This window comes from Fistularia commersonii, chromosome 27, assembly GCF_037954325.1.
Source record: "Fistularia commersonii isolate RoL2024-O1a breed Wild chromosome 27, RoL_Fcom_v1.0, whole genome shotgun sequence".
In the NCBI taxonomy this organism is placed as follows: domain Eukaryota; kingdom Metazoa; phylum Chordata; class Actinopteri; order Syngnathiformes; family Fistulariidae; genus Fistularia; species Fistularia commersonii.
Genome location: NC_141310.1, coordinates 2382192 through 2406162, shown reverse-complemented (window position 1 = coordinate 2406162; position 23971 = coordinate 2382192). Strand labels below are relative to the sequence as shown.

At 46.0% G+C, this 23971-nt stretch overlaps 3 protein-coding genes across 4 annotated transcripts; 2 read left to right on the top strand and 1 right to left on the bottom strand.

Annotated features, from left to right (window-relative positions):
* Window positions 1-3134: 3134 nt before the first annotated feature.
* Window positions 3135-11615, top strand: LOC147217754 (eukaryotic translation initiation factor 4 gamma 2-like). Of its 2 annotated transcripts, XM_086175314.1 has the most exons (21): window positions 3135-3433; window positions 4391-4501; window positions 5300-5356; window positions 5652-5777; window positions 5887-5989; window positions 6073-6207; window positions 6287-6353; window positions 6440-6591; window positions 6699-6809; window positions 6908-7090; window positions 7190-7328; window positions 7454-7617; window positions 7714-7821; window positions 7962-8072; window positions 8160-8264; window positions 8340-8555; window positions 8846-9104; window positions 9191-9395; window positions 9495-9703; window positions 9791-9912; window positions 10248-11615. In XM_086175314.1, exons 8-21 carry the CDS (start codon window positions 6508-6510, stop codon window positions 10311-10313), a joined length of 2082 nt encoding a protein of 693 aa, XP_086031440.1. In that variant the 5' UTR covers window positions 3135-3433; window positions 4391-4501; window positions 5300-5356; window positions 5652-5777; window positions 5887-5989; window positions 6073-6207; window positions 6287-6353; window positions 6440-6507; the 3' UTR covers window positions 10314-11615. The 2 variants fall into 2 exon arrangements, with proteins under 2 accessions (XP_086031440.1, XP_086031439.1); XM_086175313.1 differs by lacking the exons at window positions 3135-3433; window positions 5300-5356 and having other exon boundaries at window positions 4398-4501; window positions 7454-7821.
* Window positions 11616-12362: 747 nt separating this feature from the next.
* On the bottom strand, window positions 12363-21917 carry ctr9 (CTR9 component of Paf1/RNA polymerase II complex). Its single transcript, XM_086175312.1, has 23 exons — window positions 21778-21917; window positions 20761-20859; window positions 19356-19595; window positions 19150-19267; window positions 18981-19070; window positions 18526-18782; window positions 18329-18436; window positions 18010-18246; window positions 17690-17908; window positions 17415-17598; window positions 17227-17315; window positions 16958-17143; window positions 16781-16868; window positions 15740-15888; window positions 15542-15658; window positions 15304-15449; window positions 15150-15221; window positions 14012-14147; window positions 13720-13872; window positions 13494-13648; window positions 13326-13419; window positions 13090-13202; window positions 12363-13009 (listed from the first exon to the last, which is right to left on the bottom strand). The coding sequence occupies exons 1-23, from the start codon at window positions 21820-21822 to the stop codon at window positions 12604-12606; spliced, it is 3501 nt and encodes a 1166-aa protein (XP_086031438.1). The 5' UTR covers window positions 21823-21917; the 3' UTR covers window positions 12363-12603.
* A 1135-nt stretch (window positions 21918-23052) lies between these two features.
* Window positions 23053-23553, top strand: LOC147217752 (protein KASH5-like). Its single transcript, XM_086174764.1, has 3 exons — window positions 23053-23071; window positions 23162-23281; window positions 23369-23553. Exons 1-3 carry the CDS (start codon window positions 23053-23055, stop codon window positions 23551-23553), a joined length of 324 nt encoding a protein of 107 aa, XP_086030890.1.
* Window positions 23554-23971: the final 418 nt, after the last annotated feature.

Sequence of the window (23971 nt, the reverse complement as noted above, 5' to 3'; positions counted from 1 at the left end):
AGATGTATCACAGTCCAAACCCATTGTCGGAAATTGCACGTGTTGTTCCAAAAAGCTGTCAGATGAAAGCGATTATCCATTCGAATGTGTCTAAAATCGAAGAAAAAAATTCAAGGAGAACGCAGAACGGCTTGAAAGTAAAATAGATGCCTCGTGTGACGCGTAGTTTTGAATTCCATTTACTTGTCCTGAGAATCCTCTGAAAAGAGCTGACGTGAATGAGGTCTAATTAAAATGGTCGGAAAGCAAGAAAAACCAAGAGAATTCCACGCTAATGGGAATATGCATACTAGTCATAGCTGAAATCCTGTTAGAGACAAAAAATGTGCATGAATCATAATCACTTTGAGAAGCCTGGAATATTGTACAAAGGGTCATGTACCCGCTTTACAGGCCAAACAAACTCACCATGCAGGAAAATTAATTTGCTTTCAGATTAAAAGTCATTACTGAGTTACCGAGTCGCTTCAGGTATTAGGTTTCAAACAGTCAACGTGTCCTGTATGTTTGCCTTCGTCACAAATGCCAGCCTGCTCATTTTACACTGCGGGGCGGCACGTCGCAACACAAGCCAAAGAGGCGTTGCCGTCTGAGGAAGTGACTCATCTTGATAGGGCAGTGTACACACAAGGCTTTTTATGAAATGGTCGCTCCCTCTCAGGTTGGAAAACACAAGGAGGGCTTAAAATAAAGTATATTTGTCAGTTTGCCTGTTAATTCCTGGGCTCAGTATGCCACAACGCAAAAAGGCCAAATTGACAGACCATTGAGTGTTGGGAGAACAGAAACATGCTCTGATATTATGGAAATGATGCTCTGAGTTTTGGAAAGGTCAGGTACGCTTTGAAATCACCGGCAATCATCAATACCCATGCAAATCTGAGACTAATATGGGGAATATGTTACCATTTACACACGCAGGGAGAAGATCAGAAATACTGAAACATTTAATTATGGTTGATGGATGTTATGGGGAAACTTTTTTTTTTTTTTTTTTTTTTTTATTGACTTTGCACATTCAGGAATGTTATTAAGTCTGTATCTGTATCTTTATCTCTCTCCAGGCTGTTTATTCATTCATTCATTAGCTCTTTACAGAGCGAATCACAAGGCCACATTCAGATACACAACCAATCACCCTGGTTGGGGTGGAATGGAAGGATTACTATCTCGTACGAATCTCTTTGCTAAAACTGATAAAACCAAAGCTCCTTTGGAAATAGTCTGGCCGATCAATCGATCAGTTGATTGGATTGAGGAAAAGCTAGGCTATATAAATAAACACATCTACATAGCAAGGTCTTGGGCACTGTTTGTCTGCAATGTCAAAAACTATCATACTACTTCCCCAAACCCTGCTGTATGTGCCCCACTGCCAGAGATCAGGCTGTGAACCTGGCTTCTGACCTCTGACCTCACCCTGGGGGGGACGGGTCACCAAACTGTCTGGCTTGGTGTTTTGTCCGACCTCTACTCTCATTCTCCAAACTGGTTCGATCTCTTTACCATGTCATGTCAGCACCTGCTGCTCATTGCACTACACTATGAATGTAAATAACTTATATACTGTCTACATGTCGACATATTTTATTCATCCACATTTATTTATCTCTCATGTTACCTCACTGGCCTTAGCCAGTGTAATATAACTTAACTACATCGCAAATAGATTTTTTATTTAGCGTTATTTGCTTTTATTCTGTCTTTGTTTACCTTCAAGTCAGTGCTGGGTATAACCATAAACCTGAGCTAAATTCCTTTTGTGTGTGAACATACATGGCCAATAAAGCTCATTCTAATTCGAATTTCGATCGATCACAACTGTGGAAGCTGTGGTGGTGGTCTTTTTCTTCTTCTTCTTTTTCTTCTAAGAAAAAAAGACTATGTGCCAGACATGAAATCGCACACCATACTACAAGTGCAGCTCACAGAATCCAAAGTTCCCAGAGGCGCATTAGCCTGCATTTCACACATACTAAGATGATGAACTAACCTCCCCTCTGGCCCCCACCGAAAAAAACAAAAACACCAGCGTGTGAATGCAGAGTCACAGCTGAAGCTCTTGACCCAGATATTCTCCGCGTACGAAGCCCCTACCTTGTCCCCACCAAACTTTGGAGTCTATCCTCAAGAGTCATCTCATTACTGTTAGATTCCAGCAGTGATATCTCTATACCATAACAGCCACAATGGTTGGCTTTAAATTCGGTTTCAAAAATAAATACTCGCCTTTATTTTGCAAATTCCCAGGTGGCGTGGCTCGATCGCCTGCAGCAGCCCTGCAAGGTGATATTGAAGACACTGTTGTTTTATGTCAACTAATACGACTACTGGTATAAGGTTGTTTGTGCCTGTCTCTTCCAAACCAACCCTGACTCTATCACACTCCTGCTTTGCTACCTTTCTGTAAAAGGCAGTTTCCTTGCCACTGTCTCCGAGCGCTCGCTCACAGGGGGGAACGTTAGGTTTCTGAAAAGGACTTTAAATAGTGGCCTCCAGAGCGGTTAGCACTTTCGCCTTACAGTACAAAGGACCCACGTTCGAGTCCCACGGCGGGCCTTTCCGTGTGGAGCCTGCATGTTCTCCCCGTGTCTGCGTGAGTTTCCTCCAGGTTCTCCCGCAGTCCAAAAACTGTCGGAAAAAATGGTAACATTGATAAAAATGTTCAAAAACATGTGTGGATGAGAGGGTGAATGGTTGTATGCTATGTGATGGACCAGCAGCCGGTCCAGGGTGAACCCGGCACGTCCGATGAGGGCTGGGCTAGGCTCCAGGATCCCTGTGACCCTAACCGCAGGATAAGTGGTAGATAATAGAGGAATGGTCCAGATAAATAAGATTTGACTTGACTTAATGCGCAAAGACCGCGTTTGAACTCAAACTTAAGTGTGGTGGGAGTTGAAGCCTCCACCCCCTTTGGATGAAGGATTTGGCTCGGTGACGTTTCCTGACTCCCCTCCCCCTCATCCCTCCTCCCTTCCTCCATTTTGAATCGACCGTGGCGAGAAAACCAAACACAGGCAGAAAAATTAAATAAAAAGAAAGAAAATAAATGGCCGGAGCTCGGGAGAATCCGTGAAAGGAGGTGTTTTTTCGGGTCGTGGGGTGAACGAGTGCGGCCGCCATTGCGAAACGAGTGTGTTTTCCGGCGGTGACGTGTGAAGGGTGGAGTGGTGACGTAGTCAACCCCCGCAGTAAAAGCGAATCCCGGCCGGAGTGACGTTAATAGCCAGTCAGCATTCTTTGCTCCCGAGAGCTGGTAGCCATTACTGCTAGGCCGCCTGATCTTTTTTTTTTTTAACTTAATTTATAATAAAACAAAACAAATTGTGTTTTTTGACGCCGCCGGTTCGTTTATATTCACCCCCTTGTTATTTTTTTATATATATTGGTCGACAACAAAAACAGCCGCGCTGACGGTCCTTTTGTAAAGGTAAGCGGTTTCGGTGTTTTTTCTCCCCCCCCCCCCTCCCGGTTAGCTTACATTAGCTAATCGAGCCGCTTCGCAGTTAACCGATCGATGGAGGTTTGGCGTCGCTATTACTCGTCGAGGGAGAATAAGAAGGTGGATGGTGAGGGGAGGGTTGTCTTTCTCAGCTGAAAGTGGAAACTGTCGCATTTTTTTCATTTTTGTAGATGTTTTTTGTCGGGATCGGCTTGCTGGCGGCCTCAGGAGCAGGTCCCTCAAGATGGAGCTACGTCCGAACATCCGGTTTCTTAACAAAGACCTCGTAAAATCAGCTGATAGGATTTCCTTCTTCGTTTGGGGCCTTAATTCTAAAAAAGAATACTAATTATTTTAGATTAATTGACGACATCCAGCGCTATAAATATGCGTACAGTTGTCTGGAATTCCGAACTTCGTGTTTTATCGATTTTAAATTACATTAAGTGTGAAGGAAAAAACATCTCCTAGTACAACCGCCTTACCGTAAGGCACAATGTCAAGACTTCCTCCCACGATTCAGGGTTAAACCGCTAACAGGCCCAATGGAACATCGCATCGAAATGTCGCCGATGTGGGAAGATTAGCGGTAAATACAAGCGACCGATGGCCGGATTAAGTCGCGTTAGCTCTACGTGGTTGCTACGTTATCGGGCGATGATGATGATTATGTTTATGCTGGTTTATATCCCGGAAAACCAGTTATCAGGTCAATGGAGAAAGCGGCGTGTCGATGCTAGCTGAGCTAGGCTAATCTGCCTTTGTCGGATGGAGGATCCCGGGCACGCGTGGACGCCACGCATCCATCCCTCTCTTATGTTGTCCGAGTGTATTCATCTGACAACCGCTCACGGCGATTTATCTGCTTAGCACTGTGGTACAATGTGTTCTTGCGCCCAGCTAACGTTATCCATCTGTGTCTTGTTTTTTTTTCTACTTCACTAGGCCGCTTTTTCCTCCCCTCTTCATTACCAGAACATTATTCTTTTCGGACAACCTTTGTCAAGCCGCCAAAGTGGAGAGTGTCGTCGCACCGGGGGGTCCTTCTCGTTTCAGGTACCAGATACTACCCCTTTATCCTTGTGCATATGCCATGTGCACTGACAGCTCAATGCAAATAACGCAAGTAGACCGGGCCATCTGAGGCCTCCACTGCCGGTGCCACAAGTGTTTTCACTAGATGGTCAAGGAATGGTAAAATACGTGTTTTCACTGTCAATGCACGCAGCATGAAATTTTGAAAGCATCAGTGAACCCTGATCTAGTGGAAAGTACTTTGAGTGGAGACCATTTACCCTTGGGCCTGAAAGTGAAAGTGCATACTCCTGTGACCAGACTTAGCGGCCTCTTGGCAAAACCTCCCATGATGGCACAGTAATAATCACCACAATGCAATGTTTTTTTGCACTGAAATGTTGAGTTCTTCAAAGTTTGAGTGCGCACACATTGTATGTGTATTTTGAGCTCTGTGTTAAAATCACTTGAGCCCCCCCACACACACACTCACACAGACCTTTGATTTTTGCCCACCCCTCAAGCTTTTGGTTTTAGACTAATGCATGAGCAGCAGTAGGTAAGATATCCTGGGCTTCCCTGCTCCTTGCCTCTTGCATCTGTGTAGAGTTAACAGATTAGCAAACGTCTCCCAGTCTAACTGATGTCCGGCTAAGCTTACCAGCAGGTCTGAGGACACATGTCTTTGTGTACCCGTTTCCCACTTAGTCAGTGACCTCATGAATGTTTCAGGTTTTGTGCACAACCCATTCCTGCATTTTAACGGCAGCCCTGTCTGTAGGAAATTGGTCATTGAACCGTTTAATTTAAAAAAATATTTTGTTTGTTTTTGTATCACAGTGTAGGGGGAGGAGGTGGGGGTGCACCTCAGCACTATCCCAAGTCTGTCGGCAACAGGTGATTTATTTATTCATTTATTTTTTTAATACTTCCTTTGTATGGCACACATGGCTTATGAAATATTCTTTTATTCTAGTATTTACTTTCTAGAAATGTCTGGTGGTGTGACTTCAAACTTCATTTTTAGCCTTAAGTGGGACACCTGAAGATATTACATGTGGGAAAGAAATAAAATGCGGCATTATTTTCACAATCGTTGTTTGATTACTCTGGACCTACTAGATGTGATCTTGCCCCTCCCCCAAACACGTACTCCTATGTTGTAAAATTTGCTATGTTTTGTCCATTCCAGCGAGTTCCTGGGGAAAACCCCAGGTTCTGGCGTTGAGAGATGGGTCCCTTCTCGAAGCACTAGACGAGAGGTCAGCTCCTCCAATGACAACGGACTACATGATGCAATCTTCAGGAAAGTGAGAGGGTAAGTTTGCATTCAGGTAATGTCCTGAGACAAAGATGTGGTAGTTTAAGGTTGTTAATCACTTGTCTAATGTGAGTACGGAATGTTTCACCCCTTCTCTTGGCCATAGCATACTTAATAAGCTGACTCCTGAGAAGTTTGACAAGCTATGCCTGGAGCTCCTCAATGTGGGTGTCGATTCAAAACTTGTCTTGAAAGGAATCATCTTGTTGGTAAGAATTATATTAATTTCTGCCTCCTTCATGTGATAAGTTTATTTGTACACACATTAAATCTCCCCCCCCTCCCCCCCCAGATTGTTGACAAAGCCCTCGAAGAGCCCAAGTACAGCCAGTTATACGCTCAACTATGTCTACGCTTGTCCGAAGATGCACCAAACTTTGAAGAGCCATCAGCAGAGTCAAGTCAAACGTCAAAAAAGCTAAATACTGTGAGTCATTTAGAGGAAAAAAGTTTTAGTAGTGTTGATCTTCCGCCCCTGCATACTGAAAGAATCTCTTTTCCCATAGACCTTCAGAAGGCTTCTGATTTCTAAGCTTCAAGATGAGTTTGAGAACCGTGCCAGAAATGTTGAAAGTAAGTCGGTCGCTTTTGTTAGGATTGGTCATGTGGGCCCTTCCACAAATTCATCTTCAATGTACATTCTCTCGCCCCGCCTGCAGTCTATGACAAACACGACAACCCGCTTACCTCTGAAGAGGAGGAGCAGCGTGCTATCGCAAAGATTAAAATGCTCGGCAACATCAAATTCATTGGGGAGCTCGGTAAACTCCACCTTATCCACGAGTCTATCCTTCACAAGTGCATCAAAACAGTAAGTGCTTTTGCATCGCTTTAATTATATGCTTGACAGTGTCTAAAGTGCGGTTTTGCCAAGATCCTGTTTCTCATTTAAGTCAAAATGTTTCTTTTTCAAAATAGCTGTTGGAGAAGAAGAAGAGGGTCCCACTTAAGGATATGGGGGAAGATCTGGAATGCCTCTGTCAGATAATGAAAACAGTGGGGCCTAAACTTGACCATGAAAAGGCTAGGGTGAGTTTGTGGTGAAAATGGAGGTGGAGACCTGGTTTCAAATTGACATGACGTGTTTTTTATTCCCCCTTTTAATGTAAATTGTTTTCTGCCTCAAGTCTTTGATGGATCAGTACTTTGGCCGCATGCGTTCCTTAACCATCAACAAGGAATTGCCAGCAAGGATTCGCTTCCTGCTGCAGAACACAGTGGAGCTGCGTGGGAACAACTGGGTGCCGCGCAAAGCTTATCTTGACAATGGACCAAAGACTATTAATCAAGTTCGCCAGGATGCAGTAAAGGTCACTAAAACTTTTTTTTTGTTTTTATGACACAATTTCATTGCCATTGGCTGTTTTTATATGTCTTTCTGACTTGATCCCAACACATTTATCTTGCAGGATTTGGGTGTTTTTATTCCACATTCATCTGATGTAATGAGAAATGACTTCTTCATGGAGCACGCTTTCATGCCACAGAGGATTAAATTTGACAGGGAGACTGTTGGAGGGTTGGCAGATATGTTTGGACAAATGCCTGGTACGCAGAAGTTCCTCTCCCCCGAACTGAGGAGCCTCGCACGTCAACTCTCAACTCTTTGTAATCGAAAAGGACTGGCCTCATGTATTCTGCTAATGTTGCTTGTAATTTTTTTTTCCATGAAGGATATGGCATTGGCACTGGTCCAGGAGTTATTCAAGACCACTATTCCCCCACCATGGGCCGTCACCGCGTGAACCCACTGTTCAATGGCCACATGGGAATCAGTAACGGGTCACATCAGCCCCAGTTCGATGCGGGGAGCAAACCGTTCATCAAGCCCAATCAGGTTACTGTCGTGAAATGTTTGAGCAGTTTGGTTGCGGCTGCATCAGTTGTTGCCAATGCCGTGGTTAACATGGAACTTGCGCAATCTATTTCTCAGGGCCAGATTTCCCCAGTGTTCAGCCATAAACAGAACCACTCAGTGCAGATGCAGTCCAAGGACTTGGCTTCACGATTCTCCAAGAAAGGGAAGCTCAATGCTGATGAGGTACAAACATCAGACCGCTGAGTAAAGATGTTTATCTTTCAACAGACTGGCCTCTGAGGTTTATCTGCAGAGTAACTTTGTGTTCTGTTAGTGACATTTTCTGCTGTCTTCGACCCCCCCCCCCCCCCCCCCCCCCCCAGATCAGCCTGAGGCCAGCGCAGTCTTTCATCCTAAGTAAAAAACAAGTGCCCAAGCTACAGCCGCAGATGACTATGATTCCTTCAAGTGCCCACAGTTCCCCACTTGGACAGGTAACAGCCTTGACGTTATAAATGGGTTTTCAGGGGGTATTTGCAAAGGCTCCTAGAACAAGTTCTCACTAGTCTGCCTTTTCTCAGACCCCACAGCTCGGCCTGAAAACCAACCCTCCCCCGATTCAAGAAAAACCGGCCAAGCCCAACAAGAGGATGCCTCCCACAAAGGAAGAGTTACACAAAATGACAGTAAGTCTGCTTGTCCTTGGACTTGTTCGATGACTGAATGTTTGGCATTTCCTCATCGCTGATCTTTGACCTTAGGAGACACTTGTGGTGGACTACCTGAACAGCAAGAAAATGGATGAAGCACTCACCGCTGCCAAGGACATGAGGGCCCCCAAGCACTTTTTGTCTGAAATGGTAAACAAGATCGTGGTCCACTCCATTGAACGTTCAGATGAGGACAAAGAACAAGCCAGCGCCCTGATTCACGAACTCTGCATCCAAGGCATTGTCACCAGTGAGAACCTGCTGCAGGTAACACTTCTCAGGGCCACCGTCATGGAAATCACCCCAGAGGGTCTACTGTATATGTGAGATGTCAAGTGTTCCAATGAGATAGAGGTCGGCAGGCAGGGGAATCTTTGGAGTTGGAAAGTTATGGAAGGAACAGGGCATTGATCTTGCAGGCATGCATTTCCACTTGCAAAACATGTTATTTACTATGTCCTAAACAAAGTTGCATATACAGTATATCCGGCGATGGCAGACCAACTTTGATGAAGGGACCTCTTTGTGGAATTAAAATGTTTTCTTTATTTTCACAGGGCTTCCTGAGTGTCCTGGACCTTTGTCCTAAGATTGAGGAGGAAGTCCCGCTGGTGAAGTCTTACCTGGCTCAGTTTGTGGCCCGGGCCACCGTCGTCGACCTGGTCAGCCTCACGGACCTGGCCCACCAGATGGAGAACGGCGCCCACTTCCCGCTGTTCCTGCTCTGCATGCAGCAGATGGTCAAACTGAAGGATCGCGATTGGCTGACCGATCTTTTCCAGCAGAGCAAGGTCAATATGCAGAAGATGCTGCCTGGTAGGTCTGAACCCGCTTTCTCCTGTCCGGTGCGACCCAATCCAGCTTATGGCCGGTACTGAAATGTCCTTAATTGTCTTTTTAAGAAATTGACCAAAACAAGGACAGAATGCTGGAGATTCTGGAAGGCAAAGGCCTGAGCTTCCTGTTTCCACTGATGAAATTGGAAAAGGAGCTCTTGAAGCAGATCAAGGTCGATCCATCACCACAGTCCATCTACAAGTGGATCAAGGACAACATTTCTCCCAAACTCCACTCAGACAAGGGCTTTATCAACATCCTCATTACCAGGTAGCACTCCGTCAGCACGCCTCCCATCAAGTTGAATGTCCTCCCGTTCGTCCCGGACCACGCTGTCGGCGTAACTCCCGACCTTTGCTCGTCTGCCAGTTTCTTGCAGTACATCGCCTATGAGATCAACCCCGACGATGACGAGGAGCAGCTCGCGGCGCCCAGCAAGGAGCAGCTGGACGAGGAGAAGCAGTTGCTGCTCTCCTTCAAGCCGGTAATGCAGAAGTTCCTTCACGATCACGTTGACCTGCAGGTCAGCGCTCTGTACGCGCTGCAGGTCCACTGCAATGGTAAACAGTTCCCCAAAGGTACGTAAAGCTGAAGCCGCCCCCTTTCCCTATCAAACATTCACTCACCTCAGTTCATAAATTAAACGCTGCCCTCGTCCACCCCAGGCATGTTGCTGCGCTACTTCGTCAACTTTTACGACTTGGAAATAATTGAAGAGGAGGCCTTCCTTTCATGGAAAGAAGACATCACTCAAGAGTATCCAGGCAAAGGAAAGGCCTTATTTCAGGTGGGAGAGAAGTCCAGATCTGCTCTATGTAGGCCCTGGCAGTAAGGCAGTGTTTTAAACATGCAGATACTATCTTGGGTCTCAGGAAATATGATCCAGTGTTTGCTGTCCTCCAGAGAGGCCATTTTCCTAATCTCACTGTTGAAGATACCGCTATGGTCATTAGAAAGGGCTTGGGTTTTAGATAGATGAGTTGCCGCTGGTTGACCCCAGAAAGGAAGAGCCAGAAGGAGGAAATTGATGATATCTTTCCCCGATGGAGGGAAAACGTGAACTCTAGAGCATAGCCTCTAGCCTCCGCCCAGCTCTGAACAGCTGTTTCTATGTGTATACAGGTAAACCAGTGGCTGACCTGGCTGGAGACGGCCGAAGAAGAAGAGTCTGAGGAGGAAGATTACTGAGGAGTATGCCAGAGCGCCCCCACCTGTTGTCAGGAAGCAACAACTTTTTTTTTTTTTTTTTTTTTTTTTTTTGTCTCCTTGTGCTCCCATTGTTGTCCGAGTCCCCCCCCCCATGTCAGATTTCCTCCACCACTGTAAGAACTAATAACTTTTTAACCAACCAGCAGCAGCACCACCTTATGCCACCTGATGTAAATTAGATGTCCTGCAGCAGATGTTATCCATTGAAATCTACTTGACTTCTTTTCCTTTCTTTAGTAGTGATTTGCTGGAAGACGCACCACACCTGACCCGACCCCCCTCTCTATCTGGTGGGAGTCGCCAAGTGCTGCCATAATTATTGAACTGTTTACAAAAGAGATAAGGCTCTATCCAGTATTGCAGGAGAGACTTTCTCATTTTATCTGCATTTACTTAATCAGTTTTTTTTTTTTTTTTAGATGCACTTTGCTAAACCGCATGAGTCGTTGCAATAGTAACACTTTTTTTTTTCTTTTATTAAAAAAAACAAAAAACTTTGAATGAAACAATGCCGAGTCGCAGTCGTTCGCTGCTTTTCCGGTTTGAGGTGAGACGAAAATGACCCCCGTCTGAAACCCCCTCCACTCAGAGTGGCTTACTTCTTGATCCTTCAGTTGGCCGTCTCTGACTCGCCGGTTTTATCCATCGGTGTTTCTTTGGGCGCTCAACCGAATGACACGACTTGCACGGAGAAGTTAAAACGGCGCAAAATTAACATTCATTTTCTTTTTTTTAAAGAGGCAGGAGTCGATTGATCGGTGAGAGTCATTTTAAGAATCTATATCTGACAAGTTATTAAAGCAGTTTGTTTCTGTGGAGAGGATCTCTGATCTGGATATTTTTCTTTTGTTAAATGACCTGTTTTATGTGCACAATGATGTTTCCCACTCGTAGTGTAATGAAAGATGCGTCTTGTATGCAAGTTTTGTGCTGTGGAATGAATTTGTGTGGCCTTTTTCTTTCTTTCTTTTTTTAATTTATCAGTTCATACAAATATACCTCTAATGTAACCTCGACTATACTTGAATGTCTCCGTTTTACCATATTGAGACAGCCAAAGCTTAGTTTTTCTGTGCTACACTCACTCAGCACCATATGTGGGGAATTTTGTCTGTTTTGCCATACTTATCAGGTTTTTAAAAAAAAAAAAAAAAGTCTTTTTAATCTCCAGTTACAAGGATTGTACTGTAAAGGAACACCTGTGTCAATCGTGTCGAGTGTGAGCAGTTCGGTGTACATCAACAGATCGGCTTTGAATAAAGTTTAAAACAATTCACCCGAGACATCGCTTCAGTTTGAATTAAGAGTGTTAGCATTTTATTAAATACCCCTAAGAACTGGAGTTAAACTAAGAAGCTAATGTCCAAAATAGTAACTTGTAATGAGCGTTAAATAGCAAAGTTACTTGCTGTGTCACAGCCGCCATTACAGTGATTCTTAGCTTTACATTACTTTATTCATTCGCAATATATACTGCTCACCCAGCAGTGCAGGTTGCAAGGGAGGGCGGTTGGCGTTCTCAGCTGATGTGTGCAAGAAGAGATCATCCTGGACCGGCAGCCAGTTGATAACAGGGACACTTTTGACACACAACCATTCATAGACGGACTCATTCACGTCATTCAACCATTCACACCATGTTGCACTCCAGGAGGAACATTGAGGAGACTCACTATGGACCCTCTCGCTCTGAGGCAGGAGCACTAAACGCTGTGCCACCTTCGATGCAGTTACGAAAATGTAATTGTCAGTTGATGCTGAACAACTGACTCATCTAACCAAATGTCAGTGATTGACAGAACCTGATCAAACTAGATTCAAGGTTTTCTCCAGGTCAAGGAGCTTTGTTTTAATTCCCCTCCACATTTTAGAGATTATAGGATTTTTGAAACTCTAATAACCATCATGATCTAAACCTGCTCTGTCTGCTAATTGGGAAGTGTCAGTGGGAAATTTAGAAATCCTTAGCCGTTGGGAAAAAAAAGAAATCACAACCAGAGGATTGGAAAAAAAAAAGCATTTTGTATAAAGCAGAAGACGTTTTATGCAATTTTTATTTTATTCGCCAGTTTGACTTCACTGAAAATAGAGGCTCACACCTTTTTACTGTTACAAATAAAAAAAGCCCTTTTATTCATCGTGGCGATTAAACAACGTGACATGGTCTAAAAAAAAAAAGTTTCTGTGACTCCTTGAGGAGAATATGAACAGACGTGAGGAGGGGCTTCTCTGCAGTGTGTTGGAAAAGTCTGTAGGGGGAGCCGGAGGTTTAGTCGCTGTCATCATCCTCGTTGTTGGAGCCCTCGGGCTCCGAGCCGTTGTCGGAGCGGCGAGGAGGAGACCCCTCGTTGTCCGATCCCGCTTCGGACCCTCTTTCCGAGCCTCGGTCCGAGGCCGGGACGGGGGAGCCGGGCCGGGAGTCGTCGTCTTCGGATCCCGACTGGCTTCGCTTGCTCTCGTTGTCCGACTGCTCCGACTCGGACTGCTGCCGCACCCTCCTCTTCCTCACGGGACCGTCGCTGCCCGAGTCGTCTTCGTCAGAGCCGGCGGAGCGCTGGGGGCTGCCCGCCTCGCTGCCCGAGCGGTTCCGGCCCCCGTCGGAGTCGCTGTCGGACGCGATGCGCTTCCGGTGGCTTCCTTCGTCGTCCGATCCTGATCCGCTGTCTCTTTGGTTCCTGTGTGACACAAAACCCAATCTTCTTCAGTTCATCAGTTCTTTAAGAATTCCTCAAAGAGCCACTTTTGGTGCTTTTACCTGTCCTCTGCGATTTTCAGGCCGTCCTCATCTGAGGACGACTCCGAAGAGGAGATGATAGCCTTGGATTTGATCTTCCCTTTGAGCGATGGCGGCAGACGCTCGGGTTGGGGCTGAAAAACAAACCGTGGAGGCGTCGGAATTTATTGAAATGCGCTGAGGCCTGAGAATAAAAGACCTAACTTCAGACCGTGACGACGACCGCGCAGTAACCGGAAGAGACAAAAATCGAAGACCTTTTCGAACTTCTTGCGTTCTTTCTGTCTCCGCTGCTTCTTGGGTCGCGATCCTCCCTCCTCATCGTCGCTGTCGTCTCCGCCCTTCAGAGGCCTGAGGCACATGGAAGTCGAATATAAATACAGAAGCGGGGACCTAAATGTCCAACCTGGCGGAGGCAGACTGACTTCTTCCTCTTCTTCTTCGACTTTTTCTCGCCGTCCTCTCCCTCTTCCTGCTCGCTCCCACTGCCGCCCTTCCTCCTCCTCTTCTTCTTCTTCAGAGGCAGGTCCTCGTCCGAGTCGTCGTTGACGAACTCGTCCATGTCGGTTCCTTTCTTGCGCTGGACGGAGATAAAAGGTGGGATTACCGTCGCCTCGGCCGGAGCCCTGGGGAGAAATCACGAGCGCTTACCCGCCCGCCGCTGCCGCTGCTCTTCTTTTTGTCCTTTGGCGTCTCTTTCGAGCCCTCGGCGAACATGAGCAGGTTCTTGGTCTTCTCCACGTATAGGGCTCTCTGCTCCAGGAGTTTCTTCTGCTCCTCGGCCTCCCTGTTCCGCTTTTCTTCCTGGGTGTTTTCAAGGGCGAAGCCAAAAGTTTGGACCGGATTGAAAGCAGAGGAACACCACCCGCTACTCCGTGCGTCCATTCATCAAACCCCGAATCGTGCCCGGGGGCCCCGCTCAAGTTCGTTGCCATGACAATACCTGTTCTTTTAACAGCTGCTGGCGCAGCAAGTCCCTCTCTTGCTCTTGTTTGGCCCGGAGCTCCTTCTCCTCCTCGTCCTGCTTCCTGGCCCGGGCCACATGGTACTGAGCCTGACTCAGCAGATCCGAGCACTGCCTGCAATCCCACAGCGGGAAAACGTCTTAAGAATAAGCTTAAAACCTTTCCTTTTGAGAAAGCGCTAGGCTACCTGCTAGTTGTACTGCCATAGGTTTACTCTTCCTATCCTGTCTGCACTCATGTCCCTTCATAAACTCATGACAGGAAACCCATTTTTTCTCTCAGCTCCTTGGATTTTTCTACCCCGACAGGTCGAGGCAGAAGGCCGCCCACAGGTTTCCATGCGGTATAAGGAAGTTGTTTCCTCACTTGCTCGCCATGGAAAGCTTTATCCGACAACTGGGTTGGGATTTGGCGCCGTAGAATTAAAATCGGACTCGAAAATTCAAATTCTTCCCGACTGCCGTCCGAAAATTCACTGATCGGTAAAACTATGATCAAATGAATTATGGGCCGACTAGAACATAAATAAGGTGCTGCTCTTTGTCACAAAATCTCTTTTCCAAAGACCACATGGGCCTTTCTAGATGATTCTCCTCTAGTACGACAGTGCTTGGGGTAGCATCACTGTGTCGTAAGCGAACCACGGGAGCCGCCAATACGACAAAAGCGGAGCTGGCGCGACAGCATGGAGAGGGGCAGAAAAAGCAGCCCAGGGAGCAAGAGGAACAGCGAGTCAGTGTGAGATGGGATGACGTAAATTGGGAAAGAACAACAAAAACAAAAAAAAAAAAAGAGGAGCGCTTTCCTCCTCCTCCACCGAAAAACATGTTTTCTGAGCAAAAATTACATTTCTTTAAGTTGACTGGATCGGGATGTGTGATTACAAACTAATACTTGACCGCAAGAGATTCTCCTGTCAATAAAGCAGCCACATTTAACCCATCATTCCACGTGTCTGTGCAGGAGAGGTTTTCAACAGGATTCTGGTAAAAAGTATGTAACAACGAGGGCGGTCATTTTCGATTGGGGAGCGCTCGGGGTTGACATTAAAATGAACTACGGCCGGGAAAATAAGAGGGTACGAATTCCAACTGGCGTGCTGCTGTCGAGACTCACCTGGCCTCAGAGGCGGCGAGGGCGAGGTCAAACCTCATCTTGTCTCCGGCCTTGCTGAGGTAGCTGAAGTATCTGAAGAGGAGACAAGCGGCGGGATTTGGCAAAGGGACCCAGAGGAGGCGACAGATTGAACAAAAAAAAAAAAAATAGGTACCTGTGGGCCAGCTCCAGCTCTTTGACGGCGCTGAGCACCGCCTTCAGGTTGCTCTTCTCGTCCTTCAGCACCAGAGTGGCGAGCCTCTGCAGCACCAGCGCCACGTTGAACATCAACACCGTGTCGCTGGGCGCCACATGGCGAGCCTTGGTCGTGCGCGCATCAGAAAAATCGGGCCACGGTTAGAACGACTCGCTTCTGAGGAAATCAAAACTTTGCGTTCGTTGCTTGGTTTCACCTTTAGCAGCATCTGCTTGCACTCCTGGAGCTTCCCGCACTTGAAGAGCGCTCGTGCCAGGTAAAGCAGGACTTCGGTGTTCTGGTATTTGTAGAATTTCTTCAGGCAGTTCTCGTACTGGCGAGGAGACGGGACACTGTTAGCGCTCCCGCGGAGGTGAAAGCGTCCGAGGACGCGCTTAAGCGCGGGGGAGCTCACCATCTGCACGGCGCTGATGTACTGCTTCTGCTCCACGTAGATGTGGGCCAGGTTGAGCCAGACGTCGCTGATGTCCGCCGTGGCCTCCCTCACCTGAGCAAACACGTCCCTGGCCTCTCTGAAGTAGCCCTTATGGGCCAGGACGGCACCTAGACACGAGAGGCTCTTTAGCGGCTCGGCCGTTTACTTTCCGGCGGGAGTTGACGGCGACCCTGAAGGCTCAACATACTGAACAGGCTGTGGGTGAAAACTCCGTCCTCTGAATGTGAATTGATTCTCTCTCAAAGGAGGGGTGTGTGTGTGTGTGTGTGTTTTTCCTACAGCTGTCAGACCTGGTCCCGAGACATGGTTCTCAAATTAACTTCATATTGTTTGGAGACTCGAAATAGCCCAGATGTATCAATGAGAGGATGAATGGTTGTTTGTCTGCATGTAACATCATGTAAACATATACTTACGGTTAAGTGTCATGAGACAACCGTGTTGTGATTTGGCACTACATGAATAAAAGCTCGAAATGACATGACAAGACGTATGAATGAGAAAGTGAAAGGTTGTATGTCTCCACGTGACGTGTGATCGACTGGCGACGGGTCCGGGGTGAGCCACGCTTTTCGCCCAATGACAGTTGGGATAGGATCCGGCACCCTGTGACCCTCCGTGCAGGATAAGCGGAAGAAGATGGATGGGTGGATGGATATTCCCCATTGTTTTTTCTGTTAATTACTTGATTTTAAATACCCAAATACTTTGCAATCTTCAATCACTAAAAAAAAATGTTCCTTTTGAAAAGAACAAACATTTTGATCAAATTACCGAGAAAAAAAAAACATCTGATCACTAATTAGATCCATAAGAGAACTTTGCTCTTTCCTCTTCTTTTTATTACGAAAAAAAAATCTATTTTAAAACCCCACTGATGGGAAAACCACAGAAAATTTTAAAAAGTTTCCAGGAAAACGCTGCCGATTTTCCACGACTGTAAATTAAGATGGCTCTTTCACAACACAAGTGTGAACCTTGATGCGATTCTTTTCATACCTATGCCATTGGCAGCGTAGAGGTTCTTTGAGTCGTTCCTCAGGACCTGCTTGTAGATGGCCAAGGCTCGATCCTGGTGCCTCTTCTCCTGCAGGGGCAGAAACGAGTGTCAGGAGCAGTTAAAAACCTCCAGCCGCTAAAAACAGACGAGCTCCCGCGAAGACCCGTGTTCTGCACCTTCTCCCGGTCTCTGGTTGGCTGGTGCAGCGTCTGCAGCCACACGTTGCCCAGGGCCAGCATGGAGTAGGTGTCGTTCTGTGTGGACGGCTGCTTGAGGATGCGCTCGAACTTCTTCTGGCCCGGACCCCACTCTTGCTTGGCCAGATGGAGGTTTCCTATCAGCGACCAGGCGTCGGGGTGGTCCTGCGGCGGGGGGGGGACACCGGACGTTGGAGCAATCCGGCCGTGTTTAGCAATGGTTAGATTCGTGGCGTCAGACGGAGCACCTGATTGATCTGCAGAGCCTCCTTGAACCAGTCGGAGGCTTCATAGAAATTTCCCTTGTCGCGTGCCATGGCACCAAGACGCAAATAACCTGCGGGGTGGTTGGCGGTGGAGACACACAAAAATAGATCTTAGGATCTTCTTCACACAATTGCATTTGGCAGCGTCGATCTCCGCTTCGGGTCCTTACAGTCCACGTAGTTGGGATGCTCTCGCAGTATGTTCTTGTAGAGCTTCTCCGCTTCGTGGAATTCGCACATGGCTTCGTAGAGACGCGCGAGGTTGTAGGACGTGGTGACGGAGATGGCGTTGTAGTAGTGCTCGTCGTGCTCGCCCTCGGCTTTGGCTCGATCCAGTGAGGCCAGAAAGTATTTCTGGGGAGACACCGCGCGACGGACGAATGTCCCTCGGATTAGCGGGACGTGGGCCGATGACAACGAGCTGCACGGCGTACGGCTGCGCTACCTTGGCCTCTCCCAGGTTGCCCAGCCTAAAATGAAGAGCGCCCAGGTTGTTGAGGATCTCGGGCGGAACGTCCGCTTGCACCTTCTCCTGCAGGATGCGGGTGGCTGTGCCGTAAGCGGACAGCGCCCCCTGAATGTCGGTCTGCTCCAGGATCTGAGCCAGCTCGATCCAGGCCTCCACGTCATCCGGGTACTGCTCGGTTACCTTCTTGAGATGGCCCTGAGTAAAAAAAAACAAAGCATACAAGTTCGGACACGGGATGGGAAGAGGCCCGGTGAGCCGCTTCATAACAGAAGAGGACGAGTTTGTGTGACACTTACTTTGGCAATATCTCTTTTCTCTTGATCATCAGACGTAGCGTACAGAGATCCCAGAATTTTCATGGTTTCGTAGTTGTTCGGGTAGGCTTTGAGAACCTTTTCAAAGCACTGAGCTGCGTTCTCTTTGTCTCTGCGGTACACGTACATCTGCCCGAGGCCGAAGAAGGGCAACACAAAGGTGGAGGAGGCAAACTGGGTGGCCTGGTAGTAATACTGAAAGGCCTGGTCGTAGTCCTCCTGGAGGAATCGAGAAAGAAACCGTTAGGTGCGAGACAGAAAACAAAAAGCCGGCTGCTCCAGGACCGACAGGGGATCCTACCTGCACGTGAAAGGACCGAGCCAGCTGGTAGCAGCTCTCAGCCTGCATGGCCTCCACTTCCGTGTTGTGGAAAGCATGAAGAGCCAGATGCTGCACTTTGCTGTAGTCCTGACAGCGTCAAGAGAAAGCACAGCGTTGGGAGTCAGAGGGTTTCCCTGCGGGGTGTCTTCCAAATGCAGAGGCAGACCTCTTGCTACCTTTTTAAAGAAGAAGTGGTTGGCAAGGTGGTTGAGGACCATAGGGTTGCTGGGGTCGATGGTGTACGCCCGCGACAGTAGCTGGACTCCGTTCTTGATGGAATCCGCCTCCTTGTTGTTCAGCTCCAAAACCGCCAACCCCACGAGAGCGCCGACGCACTTTGAGTTGAGCTCCAGGGCTCGTCCGAAAGCCAGACGAGCCTTCTCCAGTTTGTTGAGCTTGACAAAGCAGTGGCCCATCCCCAGCCGCACCTCAGCTGGGGCGGAAGAGAAAAGCCCCGGATCGACAACACTTTGAGACCGACACTATGATCGTCGCAGCCACTTTACCTGTTATCAGTTTTAGTAAATAAAAAGATGAATATCATAATATCTTTATGAATTTACTGTAATCGCTTTTATCCGCCTAGATCATAAAGCTCCAACATCAAATCCTGTGATGTTGACGTGTTTACCTGGACAGCCTGGGTTTGTCCGCAGGGCCTTCTTATAGTATGCCAGGGCTCCTCTGTAGTCTTTTTTGTTGAAGGAGATGCAAGCCTTACCTGTGGGACAACAGGGGTGTTACTTTACAGAATCGCAGAGAGCGGTTATCAGGCTGTCGTGTCTCTGCGTTCCACTCGCCGAGCAGAGCGGGGATGTTATTGGTGGACTGGTTGAGGACAAAGTGGAACTGAGCGTCAGCTTGGTCCATCTTGTCTCCTTCCAGAAGACAGAAACAGGCTCTTCCCAACAAATGGTTCTGGGGGGGGATGAGATAGAATATATTCAGATCAACCCTCACTGGAGTATTCCACTGTCCATACTTGCTGCGATGTACCTTTCCTCACCTGATCATACATGATGATCTTGTCTGCCATCGTGTAGAGCAGCGTGGCCTGTGTGATGAGCTCTTTCTTGGCATCTTTGTTCTTCTCTTTACGTGCTTGCTGGACATAGTAAGCTGCCAATGTGTCTAGACAGGTCATCTGATCCTTCTCGTGGTCTCTGTAGTCCAGGTTTCCATCGATGCGAGCCGCCTCCAAAAGCTTGACAAAATCTTCTGTTTTGCCCTGCTTGTAGTACTCCAGCTGTTAAACAAGACGACAGCAAATACATCGACCATATAAGCCAGACAGATACAAACATTTTCCCCAAGAGTGCCGCTTTTACAGTTGTACTAAAAACTGATTCATCTATCAAGAGTTTGCAACAGATACCGTATTTTCCGCACTATAAGGCGCACTGGGCGTCGAATAGAAGCTACAGTATTGGCTGGGGTTGCGTTATGCATCCACTAAATGGAGCTGCGCTAAAGGGAATGTCAACAAAACAGTCAGAGCAGTCAGTCAAACTGTTTTAATAGAGTACAAACCAACATTCTGACAACTCCGTTCACTCCCAAAACATGTTAGTGCATTCACAATACGGTACTGTACATACCGGTAGCTCTTACCGGCATTTGCATCGCCTTTGTTGAAATCAATGTATTTCCAACTCAATTTGTCACAGTTCAAAGCACCAAAACGAAAGCACCAAGATGGACCGCTTCTAAATTCCTTGATGTTAATTTCGTATATTTGTCCTCTAACTGTAGCCATCTCGCTTTGTTCCCTTGGAAACTTTGTTTAGTCTTCTTTACTTAGCGCAGCTCATCTTGTTGCTTCCTCCACTTCCACACCATTGATTCGTTAATGTAAAATTCTCTCGCAGCTGCTCTTCCTATGTTCTACTGCGACACTGACAGCCTTGCGTTTAAACGTATAAGCGTCATAAGTGTGTCTCTTGAAAGGAGACATTGTTGGGTCTTTATACACACACACACACACACACACACAAATGGAATTGAAAATGCACGCTTCGCGCAGTCATATCCCAACATGCACTGCGCGCTACTTCTTCTTTGGGAGAATATGGAGTTGGCGGCTGCTTCACCTAGTTGCGAGACCTCTTGCAGCATATATAGCATGCACCATATATAAGGTGCACTGGACTATAAGGCACACTGTCTGTTTTTGAGTTGTTTAAAGGCTTTTACACGTGCCTTATAGTGCGGAAAATGCGATGTATGAAAATGGGGATTGTTTTGAAACAAATATTTTCCCCATACATATTTCAAGGTTCACTGGAACCAACATCAACCAACAAACTGAACTTTTCCGCTCTTTTTGTAGCATGCAAAAGTGAAAAACAGGTAAAACCTAGTCTATGTATTTAAGGAGGAACACATTAGCGTTGTGTATTTCAAAAACTCACCGCCAAGGCGATCCATATATGCAGCTGTGTGTGTTCCTGCTTCAGGATACTGATGACCTCGTCTCCTTCTGGCAGCTGGTCAAAGTCAAGCTCAATAACCTAAGGGATACAAACCCATTCAAGTTTAGATGTGTCAAAATCTGACTGACTTACATTCAAGGCAGTTATGCTGTGTGTACTTACATTCAAAATAATAAATTATAATGATGTTCATTTAAAAGTAGCATGAGCTAAATATCAAATGTGTCATTACTCTGTGACTCTTTGAATGTTTAATATCTACCCTAATAAAGGTTGGACACAACTGTAAAGTTTTGCTGATGTATAGATTGCAACATTTGGATTATATTTAGATGCATGAAAATCTGAGTATAGGGGAATTTCCTCAGAGAAAAAACAAACTTTGCTTGTTAACGTAAAACTGTCTGATACATATATGTGAAATTCCATTGAGATAAATCTGAATTTCATTTTTTCAGGCAAAACTACAACAAATCAACAGATGATTGACAGCTTTAAGTTTTTCCTGTCATTCCATCGATGTGATCCACTTCTGTGAGCAGACATTCAGGAGGATTCTACTAAAATAAAGGAGTAAAACCGCCATTTAACGAGCATCTTCACGTTGTGGGTAATTCGGATGACAAAAATAGCGCTGAACTATGAAAAATGTAGAAATATCTAGAATGAAAAGAGAAGTTTGGTTGAGTTTCTGCAAACATGCTTCTGGGCTTAAGGCTTCTTGTTAAAGGACGTAACCAGCAGAATAACACGGGTTGTAACTTGTGTTGGATCTTAGACAAACATTTACTTTGGGACCTCTATAGAACTATCGACTACATCTTTTTAACCGACTTTTTTGTGGTATATTTGTATTTGTAGTCTACGGGCACATCGCGAACACGACGGGGCACAAAGTGCACTCATTTGCAAACATTAGCATTAGCACATTAGCACAATGCTAGCGGGACGCGAGGTCCAAATAATCCCCACATTGACAAGTTAGACAAGGTTTACCTCATCTGTGTCCCGTAGGGGGATCTCAATAGAACCCCGAGACATCTTGATAGACGGATAATCCACCTGTGGATTTTTCTTACAAAATATATATTTGAGGGGAAACAAATACGGCAGTCAGCTGCCTGTGATACGATACAGGAAACGAGGAGCCGGAAAGTGCAACTGAAAATATGCCCGGTGTGCTCATCCAATGTGTTCCTAACTGTGAAAACTTGAGACCTTATTTTATTTTATTTTATTTTATTTTATTTCATTTTATTTTATATTGTTTTATTTTATTTTTTGCTATATTTATTTATTTATTTGTTTGTTTATTTATTTATTTATTTATTTAAAGTCAACGCTAAACGCGCAGGGGTTTATAAATCCAAATTCAAATTGGTGTCATTGAGGAGTTGGACAAGCAAACGAAATAGATTACGGTAATATATAGTTGTTGGTTTTTTTTTTTGGCAATATCACTGCTATCTATCTATCTATCTATCTATCTATCTATCTATCTATCTATCTATCTATCTATCTATCTATGTTTGTAATGTGCTTGTGTATGTGTTGATTTGTCTTTTGTGTGTGCGTTTAACTCTTTGCTTGCCACCCTCTACTGACATGAATGTGACAAATTTTGGATGTACAACAGAAAATCAGCCCTTTCACAGACCTCTGCAGGGCAGCATTGTGGCAGGAGAATACATTGAGTTGGAGGAGGAGGGGAGATGGGGGCTGGGGAAGAAGTCTGTCAGCTGGTTTTGACATGAAGCAGAGAAAACAAGACCATTTTGAAGACTTCTTGCGCATACATTTTAGTCAGTCTGGGGAAGATGCTTGATACTATAAAGAAAATTGGACAGATTCACTTTTTTTGTGTGTCTCCGTGTTTCAAGGATGCTCCTGTGGTGAAAAGTAAGATTAATTCAATTTAACTTCTTCAAAATGCTTTAAAGAGATTCATTGCATGGTTTAAGTATGCTGTGTACGGTTGCTTTCAAACGTGATAACATGGAGTGCTGTTGTTTGCAAGTCTCTCTGTGTTGTAAAAAAACTACAATTAATATGTCGTGTAACGTGTCATCTCATGCTCATTTGGATTTGGTCAATTTAAATACATTGACCGTAATCCCATGTGTTGTTAAGATATTTCTTTTTCTGTTGCAGATGATGTCCTCCAGTTCAGCTCAGCCGACCTAAAGATGCACTTGTAATTTATTTAAATGTCAGCGAACGCAGCATTGTAACCGGCCCATCTCTGCCGCTGGTTCGGGAGAAACAAGCGCCATGTCTGACAACAATGACGGTAAGTGCCAATGAGACTTCACTCGCCAGAGTTTAAAATCATACATAAATGTTTATTGTTGGTCTCTACCTATAATTCCCCTGTCAAAAGTATGGGAGACTCTTGGTTGTGGAATGAAGGATGTAGCAGAGGACGCAGCGGACACAAGTGGATTTTCTGAGCACCAACTCCTTGATATCATGTACAACGCGTGTAACACCACCAGCACAGGTACACACACACACACACGATGAATTCCGCACCGGCATGCCATCGTGAACAATGACTCATCCACTCCTGCTTCTGTGTGTTCCTCAGGGGAGGTCTCAGCCACCACCATCATCCAGTATCTGCAAAACATGACGGCCCAGAGCCCGGAGCAGGAGCGGCTGATCTCCCTTCGCCGTCTGCTGGACCCCCATCACCAGGACCCCGTGGTGAGCAGAGATGTCTTCCATCTGACGATGAGGACGTGGATCGCTCAGTGCAATCAGGACAGGTGAGACGGCGTTCAGGGACGCCAATTAAAATGTGTGTTTGTGTGTGTGCAGTGCCTTATAGCTTTCTGTGTAATCCATGTATACATGATGTGACAGAACTCAGAAACAAAAAGTGTCGTCCCGGAAAAGCTTATGCCATTTTTTAAATGACTTTTTCATTAATTTCATATTTTGTTTTCAGTCTGTTCTCGATGTCCCTGCATTTTAAATTGATTTAGTTTTCTGTGGGTGAAACACGTTTTTCAATATGTCAAATAAATCAAATTTTGCTCGGGTGTAAACTGTTCAGGATGAGATAATGAAATTACAACCATATGTCTGCCTCGTCTGTGCTAAACATGGAGAGCAATAAGAATTCAAAACAAAGGTTATAAATCATAGATAATAATTCTTTAAAAGGGATCCAAAAGATGTTGAAATA

What these genes read in the sequence shown, in the direction of transcription:
- LOC147217754 (XM_086175313.1), top strand. Translation starts at nt 6,508, where the DNA reads ATGCTCGGCAACATCAAATTCATTGGGGAGCTCGGTAAACTCCACCTT. An exon ending in TATGCAGAAGATGCTGCCTG is followed by an intron (nt 9,105 to 9,190) that starts GTAGGTCTGAAC and finishes TGTCTTTTTAAG; the next exon opens with AAATTGACCAAAACAAGGAC. An exon ending in AAGGAAAGGCCTTATTTCAG is followed by an intron (nt 9,913 to 10,247) that starts GTGGGAGAGAAG and finishes ATGTGTATACAG; the next exon opens with GTAAACCAGTGGCTGACCTG.
- ctr9 (XM_086175312.1), bottom strand. Translation starts at nt 21,822, where the DNA reads ATGTCTCGGGGTTCTATTGAGATCCCCCTACGGGACACAGATGAG. An exon ending in TAACATCCCCGCTCTGCTCG is followed by an intron (nt 19,071 to 19,149) that starts GCGAGTGGAACG and finishes GTTGTCCCACAG; the next exon opens with GTAAGGCTTGCATCTCCTTC. An exon ending in CTCGGTCCTTTCACGTGCAG is followed by an intron (nt 18,247 to 18,328) that starts GTAGGATCCCCT and finishes CGATTCCTCCAG; the next exon opens with GAGGACTACGACCAGGCCTT.
- LOC147217752 (XM_086174764.1), top strand. An exon ending in GTGTAACACCACCAGCACAG is followed by an intron (nt 23,282 to 23,368) that starts GTACACACACAC and finishes TGTGTTCCTCAG; the next exon opens with GGGAGGTCTCAGCCACCACC.